Source organism: Carassius auratus, chromosome 36, assembly GCF_003368295.1.
Source record: "Carassius auratus strain Wakin chromosome 36, ASM336829v1, whole genome shotgun sequence".
NCBI lineage: Eukaryota > Metazoa > Chordata > Actinopteri > Cypriniformes > Cyprinidae > Carassius > Carassius auratus.
This window is the reverse complement of record NC_039278.1, coordinates 13,223,108-13,244,494: the sequence shown is the minus strand read 5'-3', so window position 1 is coordinate 13,244,494 and position 21,387 is coordinate 13,223,108. Positions and strand designations below refer to the sequence as shown.

The window sequence follows — 21,387 nt, the reverse complement described above, 5'->3', positions numbered from 1 at the left end:
CACACAAACACCTCCTTCCTAATAGGTCTATTCTAGGCAGTCTCTTTCAAGGTAAGCTGTTTAATATATACTGTATATATATATATATATATATATATATATATATATATATATATATATATATATATATATATATATATATATATATATATATATATATATGCATGCATTTAGAAAGCTTTTTCAAGGTTTAATCATAGCAACAACAAGCATACTCATTTCCACAGCAATTTTCAGGTGGGCTTCACTCCCTTGAAATCACTTTTCACCCACTGGAAGTGCAATGACATTTTCATAATGCCAGCCTTGGAATGGCATCTCATTTAAAACATTTAACTCTGTGTTAAAATTCACCCTTCCTTCATAACATCTCCCACGCTTGAGATTTAGAGTTGACTCAAATTTTCACGCTTCAGGTGAGGAGGAACTCAGATATCCAAGTTAAATGCCAATATGGCTCACCTTTGTTTAACCTTTGCTTCCGCAGTATTGTAGTAATTAACCTAGAGGACAACAGAGCTAATCTTGCGTTATTGCAGCGGCTGCTCTCACAGATGTTTCCTCTTTATGAATCGTTGATCTTATTTTCTCTATCGGAATAATTAATGTGCAAATGGATAGGTTGCATTAATGAAGAGAGAAACAACTTCAAGAAGATCCACGGCCCTTTTGATTAATTTAATGCATCCTCGCTAAATACAGGTTTTAAAAAAAAAAAATCGTACTGATTTTAATATATTGAAATACATTAATATATGGGTCAAAGACGTTAAGATGTCCGCATCAAAATAAATGTACAAAAGTGATTTTGTGTCCATAGAAAGCACATTAAATGTAAGTAAAATGTCTACTTTTAAGGTTTCAAATAAGTTTTTGGAGAATAAAATGTCAAGATTTGGTTGAAATAATGTTACATTGTCATTCAGTGTAACACAATATTTATGCAAAAATTCAAACAACATGCTTATTCTGACATTTACATATTAAAATATCTAAATGAATAATGGAGCATACTCCATTTTATTGTGTTTTAAATTAGTAAAAAATTCTTACTGACAAATGGGCAAAACCTAGGATAGTGGCAAATGTTAAAAATGTAAAATTACAACTCATTAGTATTTGGGGTGAAAGTAATTAGTCTTTTAATATGTCATAAATTGATTTTTGCTGTATACGCCAGGCTTGTTACACTGAATGACATTTTACTGGGTGTCTTCTGTAAATCAGGGGAAAATGTATGATATTTATTTTTTGCTCAGAAAAACAAAAACAAAATTGCAATTAAATAAAACAGAAAACTTTTTGATTTTTTTTTTTTTTTTTGGCTACGACAGTTTAAAGCAGTATTACACTTTTTTTGTGCTTAAACACTTGCTCGTCTTTGACCCATATTTTTTTTTTTAGAATTAAAACATACATTTTAATTTTACATTTTGATGAAGAAATAAAAAAGGGAAAATGTACTGTATTTCTCCCCCTCTCCAGAATATGTGTATAATAGAACAGGATAGTGAAGACAGTAAAATCCCTCCAATTAGTGTTCACATACAAGACAGACGCCCGCAATTGAGTTGCGTCAACTATATCAAGTAATTACTTTAGTGTCAGTGTTAATCCACATGTCACACAGTGTGTACGTTTTCTCTAGTTCACCTGATATGGTGTTTCTGTGTGTGCGTTTGTAATTATGCGCATCAATTTCATGTTTTACTTTGTAAAAATAGTATCTCAGAGCCTTTGGCATAAGTCATAACTGGACAGATCAGGTAACAGGACTCGACGGCTCATTGTATGCAGTGCTCAGTGACAAACTGACCTTCCCTGCTGCTGAGTCAATTACAGTTCAATTAGGACACAGACCCCACTGTGGCCCTGAGCTCTGCAGCAGGAAGCATATGGCAGCTATATACAGCCAGTCCAGCTCTGGCTCAGCAGGAAACTGTCGCACATACACTTATGAACCCAAGTGGAAATGAAAGAATCAATAAAAATTTAGTTTCTATAGCCTTCAAATGAGATCTGTGCGGAGCTGATGGATTGAACATCTGTTCTTGTAATTTCCTTGGTGGCTGGAGAAAGCTAGGTCTTAAATAAGATGAGGTATAGGCCTATAATTGGTAAAGTGTATGGAAAACAGAGCGAGTGCAATTACAGATACATCCAAGGGCTTTGAAATTGACTTTCTGGCTTCAAAAGAGTCCACTACGTACATGACAGTTCAGTGTCCAAACATTGCATTCACTAAGCACCAAATGCAGGTAAAATTAGCTTTGGTGATTATTTTACATACGCATTCTTTTAATAGAAACGGCAATATAATACATAATTAAAAATTTATTAATTGATAGTCTAACACACTTGTGTGTCTTCTAATAAAATTTATCTCAAGATAAAATAACCTAAAAACATTTACTTGTTTTGTTCATTAGTAATGTCATTTCATACCATTAATAATAAATAACATTAATAATAATAATAATAATAATAAATATTATTGATAATTTATTATTATTGTCAGCACTATTTTAGTTGACATAGACAATTTATAATAAAAGAAAAACAATCTACTAAATAAAACATGCCAGACTTCCAACAACAATAACAATAATGTTATTATTATTATTGTTGTTGTTGTTGTTGTCAAATGGCACAATAATTGCCTGACTGCTTTAAGACCAAACAGAAGAATCTGTCAGACGGTCGCATTGCAAGCCAGCAGTAAGTGATTAAACCACCAACATGAAAATATGAGGAACAAAATCATATGTCAGATATAGTTTCAGGTGAGATCTCATACATAAAGCTGCGAGTCACACAGCGACATACACTGGAGAAAACAGTGGAATAATTGCATTGCCTAAAGGAGGAAAATATGGCTTCTGTTTTAAAAATAATGTAAAATGCAATTTTGCGGCCAGTAAGGAAGATTTATGGCCATTAAATTCACCCTCCATTGGCCAGTGCAGCAAAAATGTAATATTGGACCTTGTGCGAGTGCATTAAAAACTAGGATCCATGCCTTCTCCTATAGCTGAGATGAAAGTAAACTGCCACTTTGAGGACCTCTTTTAGTGACAGCATCCGTCATTCAATATCTCAACATCTGAAGAACAGCAAAGACTTACAGCAGTAAAACTGAAGATAAAGATGAAGAGAGAAAGAGAGACAGTCTATTAGTCTTTGAGCTAATTTCCAGACAGATTGAAATACTGTTGTTTTCATGTGTGCCACACTAATGAGAGTTTCTGCATAAAAAACAGAGCGGGAAGTGGGTTTCAAAGTGCTTCACTTAAAGCAAACTCAACATGTTTTTGAGTTGTCTTTGATTGTCTTTTCTTTCATCTGTTCTTCAGAGTCCCATTGTGATTCTTAGCCGTGAGGCCTGAAAACTGGGCTCAGGATCTTTGAGAGCTGGAGTCACTGTTTTAACTCTCATTTGAAACAACAGAGAGAAATGCTCCGACAAATGTCGACACTTTAACCTTGTTTTTATAAAGCGATCTTGTTTTATCTGTGAACGCCGCAGGGTTTATGAAAGATTAGACAGTGAGCTAGCAGTGATAGATTGGGAAGTGGTCCTTCAGCTATAGTGACATGTAAAATCAAATCAATTAAAAATTTGTATGAATAAAAATATAAAGTTTTTTTATTTATTTTTTATGAGCCTGTCAGAATTTTAACAGCTAGTGTGATGTCCCATTATTCCATTAACATGCATTGGGTTGTTTGAATTGAATGCATTGTACAGAAACCCCCAGTACTGGTATAGACCCTGTATCCTGCCAAACTTATGATGCCTTTGAAGGGCCAGACAGGACCAGCTGCTGTCAGTCCTTTGAAGCCTCTACTTCATCACTGCACTTCACAAAGTCCTGGACCTCTCCACTGGACGTTCCACAGCTGCATCATTGCAATGTGATGCAAAGAAAATTCCTTCTGCTATAATCAAGAAAACGGTCTATACTGCAAGCAGCAGAACATTATACTCAATGCATGCAAATTACATCAACAGCAAAAAGAAATGCTCAATATTAAAAACAGGTGCTTATATGCAAATAAAAGGTACTGTACAGATTTTTCATATGATGTGAATTAAAAAAATAATTTTGTTGCTTTTAAAAAAACAACTATTGTAGAATTATTTTAGAGTCACTCTCTGTGTCTGTGTTTCAATAAAGCATCTTTTGAAACAGTCCATTATTGGAGTATCCTAGTAAGAAATCAACTGAAGCAAACAGAAATGTCAAACACACTCACTCTACACCTCTTCAGATGTGTCTAGTCTACTGTAAATCATTCTCACTAAACATCAATTTATTTTTGCACAGCAGATGCTGAGACTTTCTCATATGATGGTTGATACAGGAACCTTCAAGTGTGTAGCAGATCAAATCAATGATCAAATAAACCAAGAGACTGGAGAAGCACAAACTACAATAACACTCATCGATGGGCTTCAGCCCCCTGACTGCACTTTGGATAACTTGTCTTTACAGCTAACATGGATTTATTGTTTAATACATCTGTCATACTTGTACCATGTACCTGTAATGAAAGTGACAGCGCATTCAAGATATGCTTTTATCAGTATCTGGGCTCCCTGAGAATCAAATAGACAACCAGTGCTGCCAAAAGGCTACCAGAACATTTGACCTTTTTCACTGCTACTTTCGATTTATCAGACATTTATTAGTAACCACAATAACGAGGAACACATTTACCACCAGAAGTGCACAACTATCTTCAAAATGATCATTTAGAATCTTCCCCACATAATGTGAAGCATTCTCTGCCGACTGATGACCTATTAAAATATTAATAATGCTATTAAAATGTTTTGATCCATAGTATAAGTCAAGCCTGTTTCTGAATAAGTGCCGTTTTCAGTCACTTATACGACTGCGTACAAAGCTGCCAAAGGTGGAAGACCACCATCATGTTAACTAGACACATTTTGTGTTGTTATAGCTTGAGTCCCACAGAAGGCTTGTATTATGAGTTTTCTGATGTATAGTGTATAATCTAAGTTGCATTTGTAATGTTTTTGGCAGGTGGCAGTTTACAGAGGACTGTGTCTGTTTGGACCACAATGACCACTTGGCCTCTGTTAAGTGAGACGCTGAGGGCAACCCAACAGTATTAATTATTCAGTAGTGGGCTTTTCATAATTAAACTTGGGAAGCAGTCCGCATTGAGTTTGTGGAGTTTTCATGTGGAATCTATGTGTGTGCATGAGTGCATGCTTCGGTTTACACTGGATCCCCTGCAGGCTGAGCGTCGTAATGAGGTTAATTAGCAGATTTAAAGATATGATACAGACAGACGCGTGTGTGAATAGCAATGAGCGCACCAGCACTCTATGTTTGGAATGATTTCTGTGGAGAGGAAACAACGCAAGTCGTACTCGGTCTCACAAACGTGCATCCACAGACACTTTAGACTCTTTTATACACCCATTACAAGTGGGAATTTAATCTTTTCCCTCAAAACTTCATCTGACTCTCCCAAAACCAAACCAATGCTTTTCCCAGTGGAGAAGTGTAGTTGGGAAAAGCTGTTGAAATATAAGCATAATTGTAATTAGATCCATTATTACTGAACAGAACTCCCAGAACAACGAGCGGAACATCGGAGCAACATGGCAGCACACCTGACATTAAACACAACAGCACAACTGAAATCATTTCTTGACAATAACAGCATAAATGCTTCCTCTGAGATCAAAAATAAACTCATTTAAATTGCTAAAAGACCAATGTGCATGTGTTATGTGGTGTGCCTGACCCCTTTATTTAAAATCAATTAACATAATTACCCCAGCAAAACCCTGATTACTAAGTGCCCCCAACTACTGTTCCCATTCATATAAATTATGAAAACAATAGCATTAATTATGAATCAAGCTCTGGGCTTTAAACATTCACATCACACTCACATCACACACTCATTCAATCTTCCGTCACTAATGTGCACTTGTAACACGGGAATCACATGTTCACGCCACACATTGCATTCTTCTCTCACAATGGATCTGAACAAAGCACCGATGGGCCCATTCCGAATGCATGACCCTCAGAGCAATAAAATGAACACACAAATATTTTATGGCGGTATAGATGGATACACACACAAATCCGTCACAACATAGATCTGTCAAAGTGACAGCGAGAGTACAAAGGGAGATGGACAAAAAAAGAACAGAGATAGATCCAGTACAATCTGAAAGTGGACAAAAATTAAACAATGAGACAAAAAAATTAAACATGAAAGGATGATAGAAGGACAAATGTACATGTACAAGGATAGAAGATAAATGTACAGTCTGATAGTTAGGCAGATTGACAGACTGCGTGATGGTTGGACAGATGATAGATAGAAAGACAGATAATTTCATTGATTCTTAGGTAGAAGGACAGATGGATGATAGATAGATAGATAGATAGATAGATAGATAGATAGATAGATAGATAGATAGATAGATAGATAGATAGATAGATAGATAGATAGATAGATAGATAGATAGATAGATAGATAGATGGATAGATGGAAAGAGAGGGACAAAAGCTGATAAGAAATTTGTTTGAGGGAGGTGACCCTGAAAATTTGAGCCATTAGAAGCCCATCTGTGAAAACCACAGGTAAGATGTCGCCTGCTTTAACTTTAGTGGACATTTAATTAAAAGCATGGCAGGAAAAGACAGTAGCCATATGTCTCATGATCAGATGTGTTACAATTCAAGATGAAGTCATGGGTAGACTGATACACCAACTCTTGAAACCAAAACACATGCTTTTCAATTTTGTTTGTTTTCAACATCTGTTTATCTCCGCCTGCTGTTTTTGTCACTTTCTCCTTCAGTCTCAAAGGAGGGAGGCTTTATCGGCTCACTAAATGAGTCTATTGAAACTTCCCGGCTGCCTAAACAATCTGAAACTGACAGTCATAGTATTGAAAAAACAAAAAGATCTAGTCAATTCAAAATCATTTCTCCTAGACACAACTGAGAGTAAATTTTCATTAAAGGTGAAGTTTTTAATTCCTGTGTCACTAGCAAAAATGACTGTTTTCAGTTTCCATGAACACTCAATCTAAAACAATCAGTCCTGCGACCAAGTGTACAACAATAGTTGACTGAAAGTTATGGCACCAGGCGAATCAGACACTCAAATGAATCACAGTGTTTGCAAAATTTGGAGAACTTTACAGACAAATGGCTTGCTTTAGATTATTCTTTACATTCATCTGGAATAAGAAAACAAAATTTTGCATCACACAACATTAACAAAAAAAGACAGCATTTGCAATTTTTTTTGCAACACTAATCTCACATGCGAGTTCCAGAAGAGATCTCAACAATGTCACAAATGCTTCAGATTCGCAGAAAGTCAGATATCTCCCTATGAACTACCAAAAAACAACTCATCCGAGCTATGCAGCCTACATTCATTTCATAACTTTATACTCTTACTACAGTATATGACAATAACTGCCTCATTTATGTCCCCTAGAGCAGTTTCAAACAAACATCTAAGCAAAAGTTGATACTTCATAGAACCATATAACTGAGGCTATAAAAGAGCAGCCTTGAGCAATAATATGAGAAATATACAGATTTACAGATTGTAGATTATCATCCATCAAAAATGTCAAACATCTAAACATGCCCAGGATCTTATACCTCTCTCTCTCTCTCTCTCTCTCTCTCACACACACACACACACACACACACACACACACACACACACACACACACACACACACACACACACACACACACACACACACACACACACACACAGCCTTACCTGTCTGTCCTCCAGCTTCCTGTGAGTTCTCCAGACTGTGAGATGTGAGCAGAAGAAGGGGAGTGAAAAAGGAGAAGGACAGGGGGCTGAAAGAGAGAGATAACATAAAGGAGGATGGAGAAAAAGTGTCAAATAATGAGGAAGAGCAAAAAAGAGTGCGAGAGAATGACTGATTAATGTGCGTGAAAGACAGATAGAGAATATTATCCCAGTGGGCATCCCTTGCGGAAGATAAAGTGGCAGAGAGGAGAGAGAGACAGAGAGGTGGTGTACGGACACTGGCAGCACTACCTCACTCTCTCTCTTTCTCTCGCTCGTTCGCTCTCCCTCTCTCTCTTTCACTCTGCCAACACTCAACTCCCCCTCCACCCCTTCCTCTATCTCATTGTCAAATAATGGATCGGGCTCTAAAGAGTTTAACGCTATGATATTCTCATGCATTTTATCAGATCACAAACCTTTCTTGTTAGAATTTGTACTGAAGATGCTGCTAATCTCCTAAAATATCAAAATCACATCCTTAGCGGTGCTTTCTAAGTCAAGCTTTACTAATGCTCATAGTTTGGGGTTAATGCTAAGTATTAAAATTACTCATCCTGCAAGGCTTACACCACAGACATGTATGATACCCCAAATCGTTTAGTTAACATACTTATTATTTTCGCCTAGCAGATGCTAAAAGGCTAAAATGGTAAAAAAAAAAAAAAATTCCCACAGAATTGTTTTGGCCACAGACGTTAAGAAATGGCCAGATTGATGCAGTTTTTACTTGCTAGGCTGACAAAAAGTAAATTTTTAGTTTGATCTGTCCCAGAAGTCTGACAGTATTCATCAATGCCAAAATTATTGAAAAGACCAATAAAATCAAAGACTTAAAACATCACATAACGAACAGGATTTCCAGATTTACGCTTTATTTTGTAACGGTGAAAGAGTTTGATGTAAATATTTAATATTTGATCAGTGTTTTATGATAGAAAAACCAATAGTTATATCCATTGATGCTGTTTTAAAATTGAAAATATAAGCTGAATCATGATTACATGATTCATGTAATTCTTTACTGTGATGAGACAAATCATTTGACCATTTTGCATTTTTAGCATATCAGACATATGAATAAGAGTGAATGTGTGCATATTTTAAAATAAACCATGAACCTGGGTCTCAATTTTGTTTAATAATGTATACCTATATTTTTAATGACAGATCTGTATAATAACAAGACGAGTAGTATTTCATTGCCTTAAATTGGCCTGACTACCCTCCATAAAACACATAAAACAAGCCCTGAACAGTATTAAATGATTTGTAGATTATATTAATATAGCTTAAAGTTTATAAATTGGTTTGTAATGGTACTGTTTATGCATTTTTGTTGCACTATCATTGTTCTGACCGACAGGTGCCAACAGCATGGTGTGATTCACAATTCAAAAGAGTGAATCATTTAGCGATGCACCCATCATTAACAACCACCCTGAACAATTTAGCAACCAAAAACAAAAACAAATCTATCTATCTATCTATCTATCTATCTATCTATCTATCTATCTATCTATCTATCTATCTATCTATCTATCTATCTATCTATCTATCTATCTATCTATTGTGTATTTTCAGACGCTGTGTAATTTAGGTGAAAATATTTTCTCTGACAGTGATTCACTTTGATTATCATCACAAATTATGTGATGAATCATGCTTAGCTTATTTGGTTCAGTTTTATTTGGATATTGTGGTATGATTCATATTTCTTAAAAAAAATGCTGCAAACACAAATGTAACTGGAGGGACATAACAGAGTATTATCACAAACAATACACCAGACTGTACATTATACAGACCCCCGAAAAAGTAATAATTATTTAATTTATTATTGTTATTCATAAATTGGATAACGAATGAATATGCATTGCATCAGATGTTAATACTGAATTTTACATTCTGTAATTGATGCATTTAAGTTTTTTTTTTCTAATGTCAGTATAGATTTTTCACCCCGACAGTTGACTTGAAAATCACTCATGAAGAGATCCTGATTCATATCTATATTCTGTACCACAAGCATCCTTATCACTGCCATGTGAAGTGTAAAACCCATCTGCTGGGAGCGTATCATGTACACGCCAGAACACAGTTGCTTATTTCTTAAATCTTAGAAAGCAAATTCGACAAGGACTGACATATCAAGAAATCGTAAGTGACTGATGGCATACACTTATGAATATGCACTTACACATTACTTCCAAGACAATGTTGGGACACTTAATGAATGATTGTCTCTCTCAACACTGACCTTAAATCTTGAACAACGTTATGAATCTGTTTATCTCACATCACAGGGTCATGTTTGATCAGGCCTGCTGGTGATCATATCCATCTTTATGTAACTCCGAATGTTAATCAGGGAATCGTGCATTTCTCTTACCCAAAACTTCAGATGGACCATTGTGCATCCATGTGTATCCATGACAACGACACCCAGGAGGTGATGAATTCAGACTAAAGGGCAGCACCCAGAGGCCAAAAAATATAATGTATGAAGGTGAGATTCGAAACCCAGTAACAGCTTTTTACGTACAAGATTAAAGCTTAGAAACCATCACAGAATAATTAGTCACAGCTGCTCTTTATCCAGGCACATTAATAAACACTGGTGCTCTCTCTCTCTCTCTCTCTCTCTCTCTCTCTCTCAAGTATAGCCTATCAACTGCTGTTTCTGTTTCTTACCTTGACCAAATAACTTCTATTGATAATATTATATGATCCACCCACTTCTCTTCTATAGTCTTTGCCTTGACTGACTGTCAATGTTTTTGTGGACTGCATTCATAAAATTACATAAAAAAATACATAAAATTAAATATTTTGATTATAATATTATATTAAAAATTCTTATTGTTATCATATAACATATAGCCAACACAGAAAATCTCTCTCTATCTCTTTCTCTCTCTCTCACTCACGCAAAATACCAAATATTATGAGATTATAATACTTAACTATAATTCAATCCATAATTGTATATACTTTTAATTATTGTAACCGCATACATATACATATATTGCAGTCTTATTGACTTTGTTATTACGTTTCAGGCAGCTTACCTTCATTTCACAAAGGTGTCCTAACAGAGACACCACAGATGTGTTTTCTCACATTTACTGTATGCAAGTTATTTTGTCTTCATTTTTGCAACAGCGTCCTCGTGTGGTGGATATGCAATACAACCGGCAACATATTTTAAAGGTAACTTTTCTCAATCAATGCATGTTGAGGCTGTAGAATGTGTGTATATTTGACTAAATTAAACAGTTTGACCATTCAAGTGAGACTGAAGAAGTTAAGAGAACCGTAGGCAGAGGTTTCTTACTTTAAATGATTGGGTTTAGCTCTAGCGCGCATCAATGCCATATATGTCTCTGTTTGATAGAAGTTAGTTAAACAGCGTTGACGTCAGAGGAAGGGTGTAGCTCATTTCTAATGTCGAGTCTAGCCTGTCCACTCTGTTCCGCCGCTTTCACTAATGTTCCGTATTAACCCAAAACAACCACAAGAGGGCTCATAGTCAGTGCTTACCAAGAGATCACAATACAATTTTTTTTAAACACACACAAATATATGTATGTACATTTTTAATTAATATACAGTAAATGCATGTGAATTTCTTAGATGCCTTTGCGTCTGAGTGTGTTATATAAAATATAACACTTGATTATATAGCATTTACTGTTTCTGATATTTTTTATTCGACGAATGACATTTAAATTGTCGAATGACAATGACAATGATATGATATGATATGATATGATATATAGTGGCCAAATAAAGTTTAAAAGTTCTGCATAGCTGTGGAGCTGATCAAAGTAACTAATCAGAAGTCAAGCCGAGCAGCACGTGACCTTAACACGGAAGACCAAGCAGAGTGGACAGTCTGTTTTTGTTCAGGAAAACATCTTTGTCGAGAGAAGGAAAAAAAGTGGAAAAGCAACAGATCCGAGGGGCGTCTTATGTTGTCGAATCGAATCGGAATCATCTCTCAGGATAAGCTGTGCTGAAGGGGATGCTGGGGGTGTCACAGATGACGGGCAGGTACAATGTTTGAAATAGATTTATTTTTAATTGTTGCTGTTATGGAGAAATATCCAGTCAAAGATGCATCAGATATATAAATAATGTAATACCGGTATTCTCATTATTTTTTTCCACCCAACTGATTGTTTTCTGACTAACTGCTAGCGTTAAGTAACGTTATATATTTATTATTGAGAGAATAACTATAATATCATGGATTTCTAGATGAGGGCGGATGCTAAGCTAATTAGCCTCCCTAGTGGAGTTTTGTGTAACGTTAGTCTGTGCTGTTGGGAGACATTCCTGAGCTAAATGCTCCCACAGACTGTCAGCTCCCCAGGGAAATGTGGATAGAATTTGCTTCCTGAGATGTTAAGCTCCTTTAAACTCACACTTTTCATGTCTAAACAATGTAAAGGGATGCAAACAACGTCGAATTTTAAGACACGACCCCATACGGTTTCACTGATACAAAATATAACGTTAGAGTAAATTAATATTTTTATTCAGCAACGATGCATTCAAGTGATCAAAAGTGATTTCTTGATTTCACAGTTGATAGAAATGTATACTTCACAGCTGAAAGGCATTTATAATTTTACAAGAGATAACTATTATAAGGTTCACGTGACACTGAAGACTGGAGTAATGATGCTGAAAATTCAGCTTTGTATCACAGGAATAAATTACATTTGAAAATTCAAATAGAAAGCAGTTGTTTTAAATTGAAATAATATTTCACAGTATTACTATTTTTCCCTGTGCTTTTGGTGAGCCTAAAAAACTTAAATGGACTCCACGCTTTTGAGTGGTATTATATAAATATGCGATTCTGTGTTCAGAATTCCAGTTGAAGTATTTTGATAAATATTTACTAGCATGTCAACGGGGCTCTAAAGCCTTAAGAACGCTGGTGAAAACAATATTCAGATATAATTTTTTTTAAAACTACATTTGGAGTAAATAACATTTCACCAATTTACCGTGAAATTATTTTTGATATGGTTTGTTCAGGTTTTCAAATGTTAATACTGTATTGTATATGCTTATATGTCACCCTACTTGCAGACACAGATGCTGTGTTACAGACATAAGCAAGCCTTCAGCACACACACACACACACACACAGAGACAGATGGCTCAACTCCCACTTCCTCACACTGCAGTGTGAGACCGCAACTGTTTCTCTGTCAGCTCTTGCATATGATAAGAACTGACATACAACAGTCTCCATCTCTTAAACACTAAAATGATCTATTTATAGATCTACAGTGTATTAGTACACAAGCAGATCTTCTCTGCTCTACTTCACTTCACCATATTAGGGAAAACAGCCTTAGAATCATCTGTCTGCTTTAACGCCATGACAGTGGTGAAGGGAATGAGGGGAAGTTGTAAAGACGGCCCTGTCCTCTAGTAGCCACATCACCTGTGATGTCATAGGGGAGAAATGTCTGTGGAATCAGTGAGTCATTTGAGATCACTGCCGGCCAAGTAACCACAGGCCACTACAGGCTCATTCTGTTTGTGTGATGTAAACATTGGTTGCCATCTTACCTGCTCACTCTTAAATTAATATCCTGCAAAGTGCCAGACAGCCTACATGGGATTTTTGAATAGATAAACATCACCTTACAGAGAAAGAGTAGGATGGCAAATGACAGTACTATAAGATGCTATTGATACAAATTTAATAATATGACACACAATAAACTGAGGAAATTTAATGAGGGTTTGTTTTACACTGTTTATTCAGAAATTAATCTGAAAACGTGTATTAAACATTGGCTCAGTTCTGTTTATTTTCTTAGCCAATGTCGGTAATTGCAAAACGAGCAATTGAAGATTCAGTATGATTTTGTAACATTTAAAAAAAAAAGTCCCTTATGCTTACCAAGGCTGCATTTAAAAAAAAAATCAAAAATAAAGTAAAAACAGTAATATAGTTAAAGTTTTCTACTGTAATATATTTTCAAATGTATTTATTCCTGTGATACAAAGCTGTATTTTCAGCATCATTACTCCAGTCTTCAGTGTCACATGATTCTTCAGAAATCATTCTAATATGCTGATTTGTTGCTCAAGAAAAATGTATTATCAATGTTGGAAACAGTCGTGCTGCTTATTATTTTTGTGGAAACTAATGCATTGTTTTCAGGATTCTTTGATGAATGGAAAGGTCAAAAGCTTTTTTTGGTCACTTTTAATGCATTTTTGCTGAAGAAATGTATTTATGCTCATGCTCATAATGGCATGTTACATCTATAATCCCAACTAATCATTTCTCTTGACTTGATCTGTTTCTAACAGCAACATGGCCAATGCCTTGGCAAACGCCGCGTGCGAACGGTGTAAAAGCGGATTTGCCCCAGCGGAGAAGATCGTCAACAGCAATGGCGAGCTGTATCACGAACAGTGCTTCGTCTGTGCCCAGTGTTTCCAGCAGTTTCCTGAAGGGCTCTTTTATGAGGTACTTGCATTAAACCTGTCATGTCGCATTTAATCTTGAAGCCAGTGTAAAAGGGTGATTTCCCTGTTTTTTTTTTTTTTTTTTTCAGTAAATTTTAGGAAAACCCTGAGGTCCACTTGGTTAGATTTGTTTAGTAATGTACAGGAAATATAATAAATAACACAATAATTCTGCTCATAAGATCCACACACATGAAAAATTGTGTGTGTGTCTATATATATATATATATATATATATATATATATATATATATATATATATATATATAATTCATTACCATTTTCCACCCTCTCTGACACTTTGCATTTTATTTTTGTTACCTGAAAACTTGAGAGAAAGCTCATTTTAGTTAAATGATTTTTTTTTTTGGATTGGCTGAAGCGTTGAGTTGTGGCAGCAGTTGATTGACTTTGAGATGTATTTCCATTGGAGCTGATGTTATGTTTGATTGTCTTCCCTTCTGTCCATAGTTTGAGGGAAGGAAATACTGCGAGCATGATTTCCAGATGTTGTTTGCTCCCTGTTGTCACCAGTGTGGTAAGAGACGCACAAACATATGAACAGGTGATGTTATTGACTGTGCTAGTTAATTGTGAATTGTGTCCCTCATTTTCCCACAGGAGAGTTTATAATTGGGCGTGTGATTAAGGCCATGAATAACAGCTGGCACCCTGACTGTTTCTGCTGTGATATCTGCCAAGCCGTGCTAGCCGATGTTGGATTCGTCAAGAACGCCGGCCGGTGAGTTTACAGCCAATGAGGGGTGACCGTGAACATGTGACTGACAGACTGCATACATTGGGTTGGTCTATGATCAGCTTTTAATGGATTATCTTTGTTCTCATAATAATCTTAAATACACTTTAAAGTCCTAGGCTGCAAACCGGAATCATACATTTGAGATGTTCTCTAGCTCAGCAGGTTGCATATGGGAACAAATGAATAACTTGAAATATGAATGAACAGGAAATGGCTCACCGTCCGAGTGTTCTTATTGGCTGATATGCACAAATCTGTGTTTTTTTCCCAGTCATCTCTGCCGTCCGTGTCATAACCGTGAGAAAGCTAGGGGCCTTGGGAAGTACGTCTGTCAGAAGTGTCACGCCATCATCGAGGAACAGCCCCTCATTTTCAAAAATGACCCCTACCATCCCGACCACTTCAACTGCAGTAACTGCGGGTCAGTACAGCACTAAGTGATTTCATCTGCTGTGTGCATTTACTGAAAGTGACGTGAATTTGAGGTTGTGTGTTTTACAGTAAAGAGCTGACTGCAGATGCCCGTGAGCTAAAAGGGGAACTCTACTGCCTCCCCTGCCATGATAAGATGGGCGTTCCGATCTGCGGAGCCTGCAGGCGTCCTATTGAGGGCCGTGTGGTCAACGCCATGGGCAAGCAGTGGCATGTTGAGGTCTGTGTGTTTGGTTTAGATTTTTAAGAATGCACCATAATATATCTGAATATATATCTAAATAGGGATGCTAGGTTATTATAAAAACAACAACAACAAAAAAAAAACCTGTGTATTGGTCATAATGGCGGCCTTTGCAAGGTATCAAAGCAAACACAGTTGCTTATGTTTTAAGTGCATCTAAGCAGATCTGGACACAGGACATCGGTTCTGTTTATGAGAACTTGCTGTCTAATACACCTGCCATGGTCTATTATGTTTGTAATATTAATCAAACAATAATATAGAAGAAAAAGAGAAGCACTCCCTGCTCTCAGCTAGATAAGTTTGGATAACTGCAGGCAAACTGCAACGGCTCAGTGTATTAATGTGTATTAGATAATAATCATACAGTGAAAACTATGCCAGCTAATTTTGTTTTTATTAGTGAAATTACAGTTTCTGGATGTTTACTTGGATACTTGATTAATTAAGTACTAATCTTCAAGTACATATTATTAGATTTATTAGCCGCTTTCTAACTTTTTTTTTAGAAAAATTAAGGTTTCATGATGTTGTCATTTAATTTGTGTATATTTTATTGATATTTAATTGTTTATATAAAGGAGTGTGTTTAAAAAAAACAACATCAACAGCATATTATTTTTGCTGTGCTACTAAAATGATTTTTACTCTTGAAATGTTGATATTGTGATGGTCCTATACCTAATTGAGTAATGTTTGATTATTACTAATTAACACAATATTATATAAAAAACTTAAATTCTGTGTTTTTAGCATTCGGTGTCTACTGTGTGAATAAAGATGCAATTGATCAAAAGTGACATTAAAGACTTTAAGAATTTTAGAAAAGATCTACATTTCAAACAAATGCCATTCTTGCATCACGGAAAAGAACAAAGTTGAGCATTTCAGAATGTTCTATAAAGGATCATTTTACACTAAAGACTGGAAATGTATCATTACAGAACAAAACAATTACATTTTATAATATATAACAGTAGGAAACGTATTTTAAAACAATTAAAAAAATCTTGAATGGTGTAGTGTGTAGTTGAACTGCATGCTCACTGCTTGTGTTTGTTCGTCTCTACAGCATTTTGTCTGTGCGAAGTGCGAGAAGCCTTTTCTGGGACACCGTCATTACGAGAGAAAAGGGCTTGCTTACTGCGAGACTCACTACAATCAGGTAACACATGCCTAAAACTGCTTTGAAAGACCCTATTGATCCCAAAAAAATGATTAAATAATGAAACTTTCAGCTTTTGATGTGAGACATCTGTTCTGTCTGTCTGCAGCTCTTTGGTGATGTTTGTTACCATTGCAACCGTGTGATCGAAGGAGACGGTAATCACTGTTTAATTGACATGATGTTGACATTTAGTTCCTAACCTTCACAGCTTTGACGTGCAGTTGTTTTGGCTACGGGTTCTGCTGTCACGAGTTGTGTAAAGTTGTTTTTGTGTTTTCTGTCAGTGGTGTCGGCTCTGAATAAGGCTTGGTGTGTGAATTGCTTCTCGTGCTCGACTTGTAACACCAAGCTCACCCTCAAGTAAGTGATATTACACATACATACTCATCCTATATCACAATCTGTCCCTTTTCTGTTAGCGACTGTTTGGTAGCTGTGTTTAAATTTCTGCAGAAGTGCTTTAAATTGGATCTCTGCGCTGCTGTGATGTTCTTCTTTGGATCATTACTAACCTTTCTCTCAAGCAAACTATTTTATTCTCGACTTCTGTCCTATTCGATTCTCTACTTCGTTCTCTAATGCTAGCTCATTTCTCTTCCTCTCTCCTGCCTCAAACCGATTCCTCTTCCAATTTTCCATCCAATTTCTCCTCTTTTTGGCTCGTTCCTTCACTTTCCTCTTTCATTGTCCCTGACGGTGGCCCTGCAGGGACAGGTTTGTGGAAGTGGACCTGAAGCCAGTGTGTAAACACTGTTACGAACGCCTGCCGGACGAGCTGAAGAGGCGTTTGGCCAAACGTGAACGCGACTCTCATGAACGGCGAAAGAAAGTCATCGCCGTCTGTCTGTAACCCTTTTCTCTTTTTCCTTCTTCATGCTCATCTGCTTCACTCGTTCATTATCATTGGTTGGTGTCTTCAGCCTCACCATGTATTTATTTCTTCATCAACTTATTCCTGTACCAACAAGGGATGTAGCGATTAACCGCGAGCCAGTTGAAAATCGATTCAAATGTGTGAGATGCTAAGTAAATTGCGATTCACTGTCTTTAGAAAAGTTTAGTTTTTTTTTTTTTTTATCTTGCCTCTGTATAGTGCATATTAAAGTTCATAAGTGCAGCTGCTTTACCTACAGTGGAAACCAAGGAAATGCTTTCAGCGCCACCTGCTGGCAAAGAGTGAATCTGTGTGTCTAATGTTCGTTTCATGCAGATTTTTTAATTTATAGTTTCACAAAGCTGAAGTCAAATCATTCTGATTTTGCTTTAAATTTCGAAATGATACAATCTAATTCAGATTAAAAACTGCTCATGTTGCAAGTATGCCGCATCTTTGTTTGGATCAAGATTAAAATGCAGTGGTTGCATTTAAATAGAAAGAGCACAGACAAAGCCTCATTTTGTTTATATGAAGAGTTTTATTTTATTTGTGTTACTTATGATTTAAGCCTTGTTTTAAAATATAAACTTAGTTTTGTTATTTAAATTTACATTATATTTACATCTTGTTATTTAGCAGATGCTTTTATCCAAAAAAAGAAGCTTTTATACTTGGAAAAATGAGGACAACAGTAGCAATCAAAACCAACAAAAGTGCAATAATATGCAAGTGCTATATTAGTAAATTCTTATATTGTGTTATATTTCAGTTTCACAAAGAAATAGTATCATTTTTTCCAAGCAATAATAAAAGGACACATTTAATTTTATAATTTGCCTTAAATCTAATTTTCAAATAGAAATCAAATAGAATCGCGAAATCAAAATTGTGAATTGAATCGTGAGTTGCTTCCATAGTACCAACTCTTTCCTGTATTTTTTTTTTTAATCATTATTGCTTAATTATGCACTTCTCATGTTTTCCCCCAATATAGAGGCTAAATATGCCTTTACAATCATCTAATGTTATTTTACTATTATTTACTATTACTTGTTATTTTAGATAACACTAGAATTTTAATAACACTGTTCAAAATCAATTTAAAATTTTCATTCTGTCCATTATACTTCAGTTGTAGCAAATTATTTCTTTGTCATTTAATTGTCTTTGATTTTTAATGTAGATATTAAAATGTGAAAATCTAATAAAAATTAAAAATCAGCCATTTATTGGTTACCAGCCATAATATCAAAATAATTATGTGGTTTTTCTTATCAACAAGAATTTTAACATTGATGCATAACTGTTCAACTCATCATTCTCATATTCTTAATGTTTTATGTCACCCCCCCCCCCATTTGGTCTCTCATACACCCAATGACACTGCTTTCCAAGTTTTTATTTAAAATAAACATCTATGATAAACATGAATGTATTTAAGTGCTAAAACCCTTTAGTATAGAATTTAATATTTAGAATTTGTTTGTATTTTAATATTTTAAGTTATTATTTTAGTTTAAGTAATTGTAGTACTTCAACCTGAATTTCTTTAATTTCAGTTTTCAAGGCAACATTTCTATTTGTTATTTCAGCTTTATTTCTATTATCAAAAAATATATATTTGTAATAGTCTGAGTTGGAATGGGATGCATACTTGTAGACCATATTTCTGGCCTGAATGTGTTAATATCACACTCCTAAAAGCAACATTTTTGTTTTAGGAACAAGTTTGTGGAGTTTGACATGAAGCCGGTGTGTAAGAAATGTTACGAGAAGTTTCCTCTGGAGCTGAAGAAGAGACTTAAGAAGCTGGCGGAGACTGTGGGCCGCAAGTAGATCTCCCCGCCCACAGGGGGGGCCAAAGGATGTCAATAGAACATGAACGGAGACCAAACTAAATCTGGACTGCTTATGATCTTGGATTAGACATCACTTGTGTCTTACTTTGTTGTTGTAATTTTACATTTATTTTTCTGGGACAGAAAGCAGCCAGCAGATTTTCTTTGGTCTCGGATCAACAGATGTTCTTGTGTCTTAACACACTGCAACCAAAACCAAACCAAATACTTTTATATTGTTTATTGATATATATGTACTTGCATGTTTATATGGATAATGTTAGTTTGTATTCACGCTGTTCAGATTAATTATTCAGCACATTTTTGCTTCATATACAATGCCACAGCTTTTTCTCAAGGCTGAACCCCTTTCTGTGTCTGACCCAAGGCCCGGCTTTGATGAATTGATCTGAGAGTGCTATTTGATATTTAATTTATGCTCAAGCCTCACGTTTTTCTGTCAGACGGGATCGAAAGTTAATGCATGATGTAATGAGCCTGGAGGAGCATGGCAAGCTCTAAACTCTTCGCTCGACTGAAAGTGCTCAGATTGTCTAACCTACTTCCCAGCTTAAATGATCTAGCTTTATTAAAGCCCTCCCTGTGTTCTCGAGATATGCAATAAATTAGACCACTTGTATATCTTCTGAGAGGTGTATGAGCAGAGAGGTTTATGTTGACTGTCTTGCATCATAAAATCCTCGTGTTTTTCATGTTTTAAAAGTCGTCTTTTTTTTCTGGAGAACAATACCTTTGATGATATTCAAATCTAATGAACATGTGCCTTATGTATTGTTTATATGCATTGACAGCAATTACTTATGATTTCTGTAACAATTGACTGAACTTAAACATGATTTGGCTGTCCTTGATTTCTGTTCTAATCTGTTTTTAAGTATGAAAGACATTTTAAAATTGTACGTTTTAATGTCACTGCATTTCTGCTTAATTCACATTATTATATTTTGTTAATTATACATGTAGCTATTTGCATTTTATTTTTTTTTTTATAACAGTCCGACATTTCCTTGTAATTTACAGTATTTTTTAAGTGATAGCAAAAGTACTTCTTTGCAGTCTGCATTCACTGAAAGTTGCATTTTGGCAAAATATATATTAATATGCTTGTTGACAGCTTTTAAATAACAAATCTCACTGTGTTCTGTATGAAACATCAAAATGTATTAATAAAGTATGCACTATTTCTGATGTCTTCACATTTTCTTTATAATGGACTTTTTTATTAAGGTTACTGTATGCTAGTGTACTCTTTAAAAACATGTGCACAGCGAACTTTTGGCAAATATTGATATTTAAACAACCTACATGGATTTACAGTCAGCAATCTTATAAAATTTAGCATTTAAATAAAATGCAAAACACAATAGTAAAATTGTAATAGGAGCAAAAATCACTATAAAAGTGTCATAAGATAGTTTATAGGACACATTCAGTATTCTTATTTTATGCAGTTATATGAACTGCATGAAATAAGAGACCAATGCATAACTTAGTACAAACCAATATATTTTGTTTCACATAGGAAAGAAAGTCAGAAAGCGAGTTATGAATTATTCATTTGAGATGGCGCTTCTTTGGGAATTTGCCACCAGGAGGCGCTGCAACACTGGACCAGAATCTTCGAGCTGAAAGTTGCATTTCGTTTGGAAAAGACCCTCAATCCTCCACCAACATCTTCAATACTCTGTCTCTTCT

General features: G+C 35.4%; 2 protein-coding genes across 4 annotated transcripts in view; one reads left to right on the top strand and one right to left on the bottom strand.

Annotated features, from left to right (window-relative positions):
- Positions 1-11,225, bottom strand: part of LOC113055316 (thrombospondin type-1 domain-containing protein 7B-like) — a 47,845-nt gene extending 36,620 nt beyond the window's left edge. Inside the window, exon 1 of the mRNA XM_026221540.1 lies at positions 10,917-11,225. The gene's annotated coding sequence lies outside the window, so the exon portion shown is untranslated. The remainder of the gene's footprint in view (positions 1-10,916) is intronic.
- A 518-nt stretch (positions 11,226-11,743) lies between these two features.
- Positions 11,744-20,880, top strand: LOC113055315 (LIM and senescent cell antigen-like-containing domain protein 1). Of its 3 annotated transcripts, XM_026221538.1 has the most exons (11): positions 11,744-11,901; positions 14,194-14,353; positions 14,824-14,890; positions 14,974-15,094; positions 15,384-15,533; positions 15,614-15,764; positions 16,861-16,953; positions 17,063-17,111; positions 17,241-17,316; positions 17,665-17,798; positions 19,555-19,688. In XM_026221538.1, coding segments are annotated over exons 1-11 (1,032 nt in total). In that variant the 5' UTR covers positions 11,744-11,872; the 3' UTR covers positions 19,557-19,688. The 3 variants fall into 3 exon arrangements, with proteins under 3 accessions (XP_026077323.1, XP_026077324.1, XP_026077322.1); XM_026221539.1 differs by lacking the exon at positions 17,665-17,798 and having other exon boundaries at positions 19,555-20,880; XM_026221537.1 differs by lacking the exon at positions 19,555-19,688 and having other exon boundaries at positions 17,665-17,806.
- Positions 20,881-21,387: the final 507 nt, after the last annotated feature.

Bases quoted from the DNA above. Each gene is read 5' to 3' on its own strand.
- LOC113055315 (XM_026221537.1), top strand. From the start codon at position 11,873: ATGCTGGGGGTGTCACAGATGACGGGCAG. The intron at 16,954-17,062 runs GTAACACATGCC...GTCTGTCTGCAG, and splicing joins GCGAGACTCACTACAATCAG to CTCTTTGGTGATGTTTGTTA. The intron at 17,112-17,240 runs GTAATCACTGTT...GTTTTCTGTCAG, and splicing joins CCGTGTGATCGAAGGAGACG to TGGTGTCGGCTCTGAATAAG.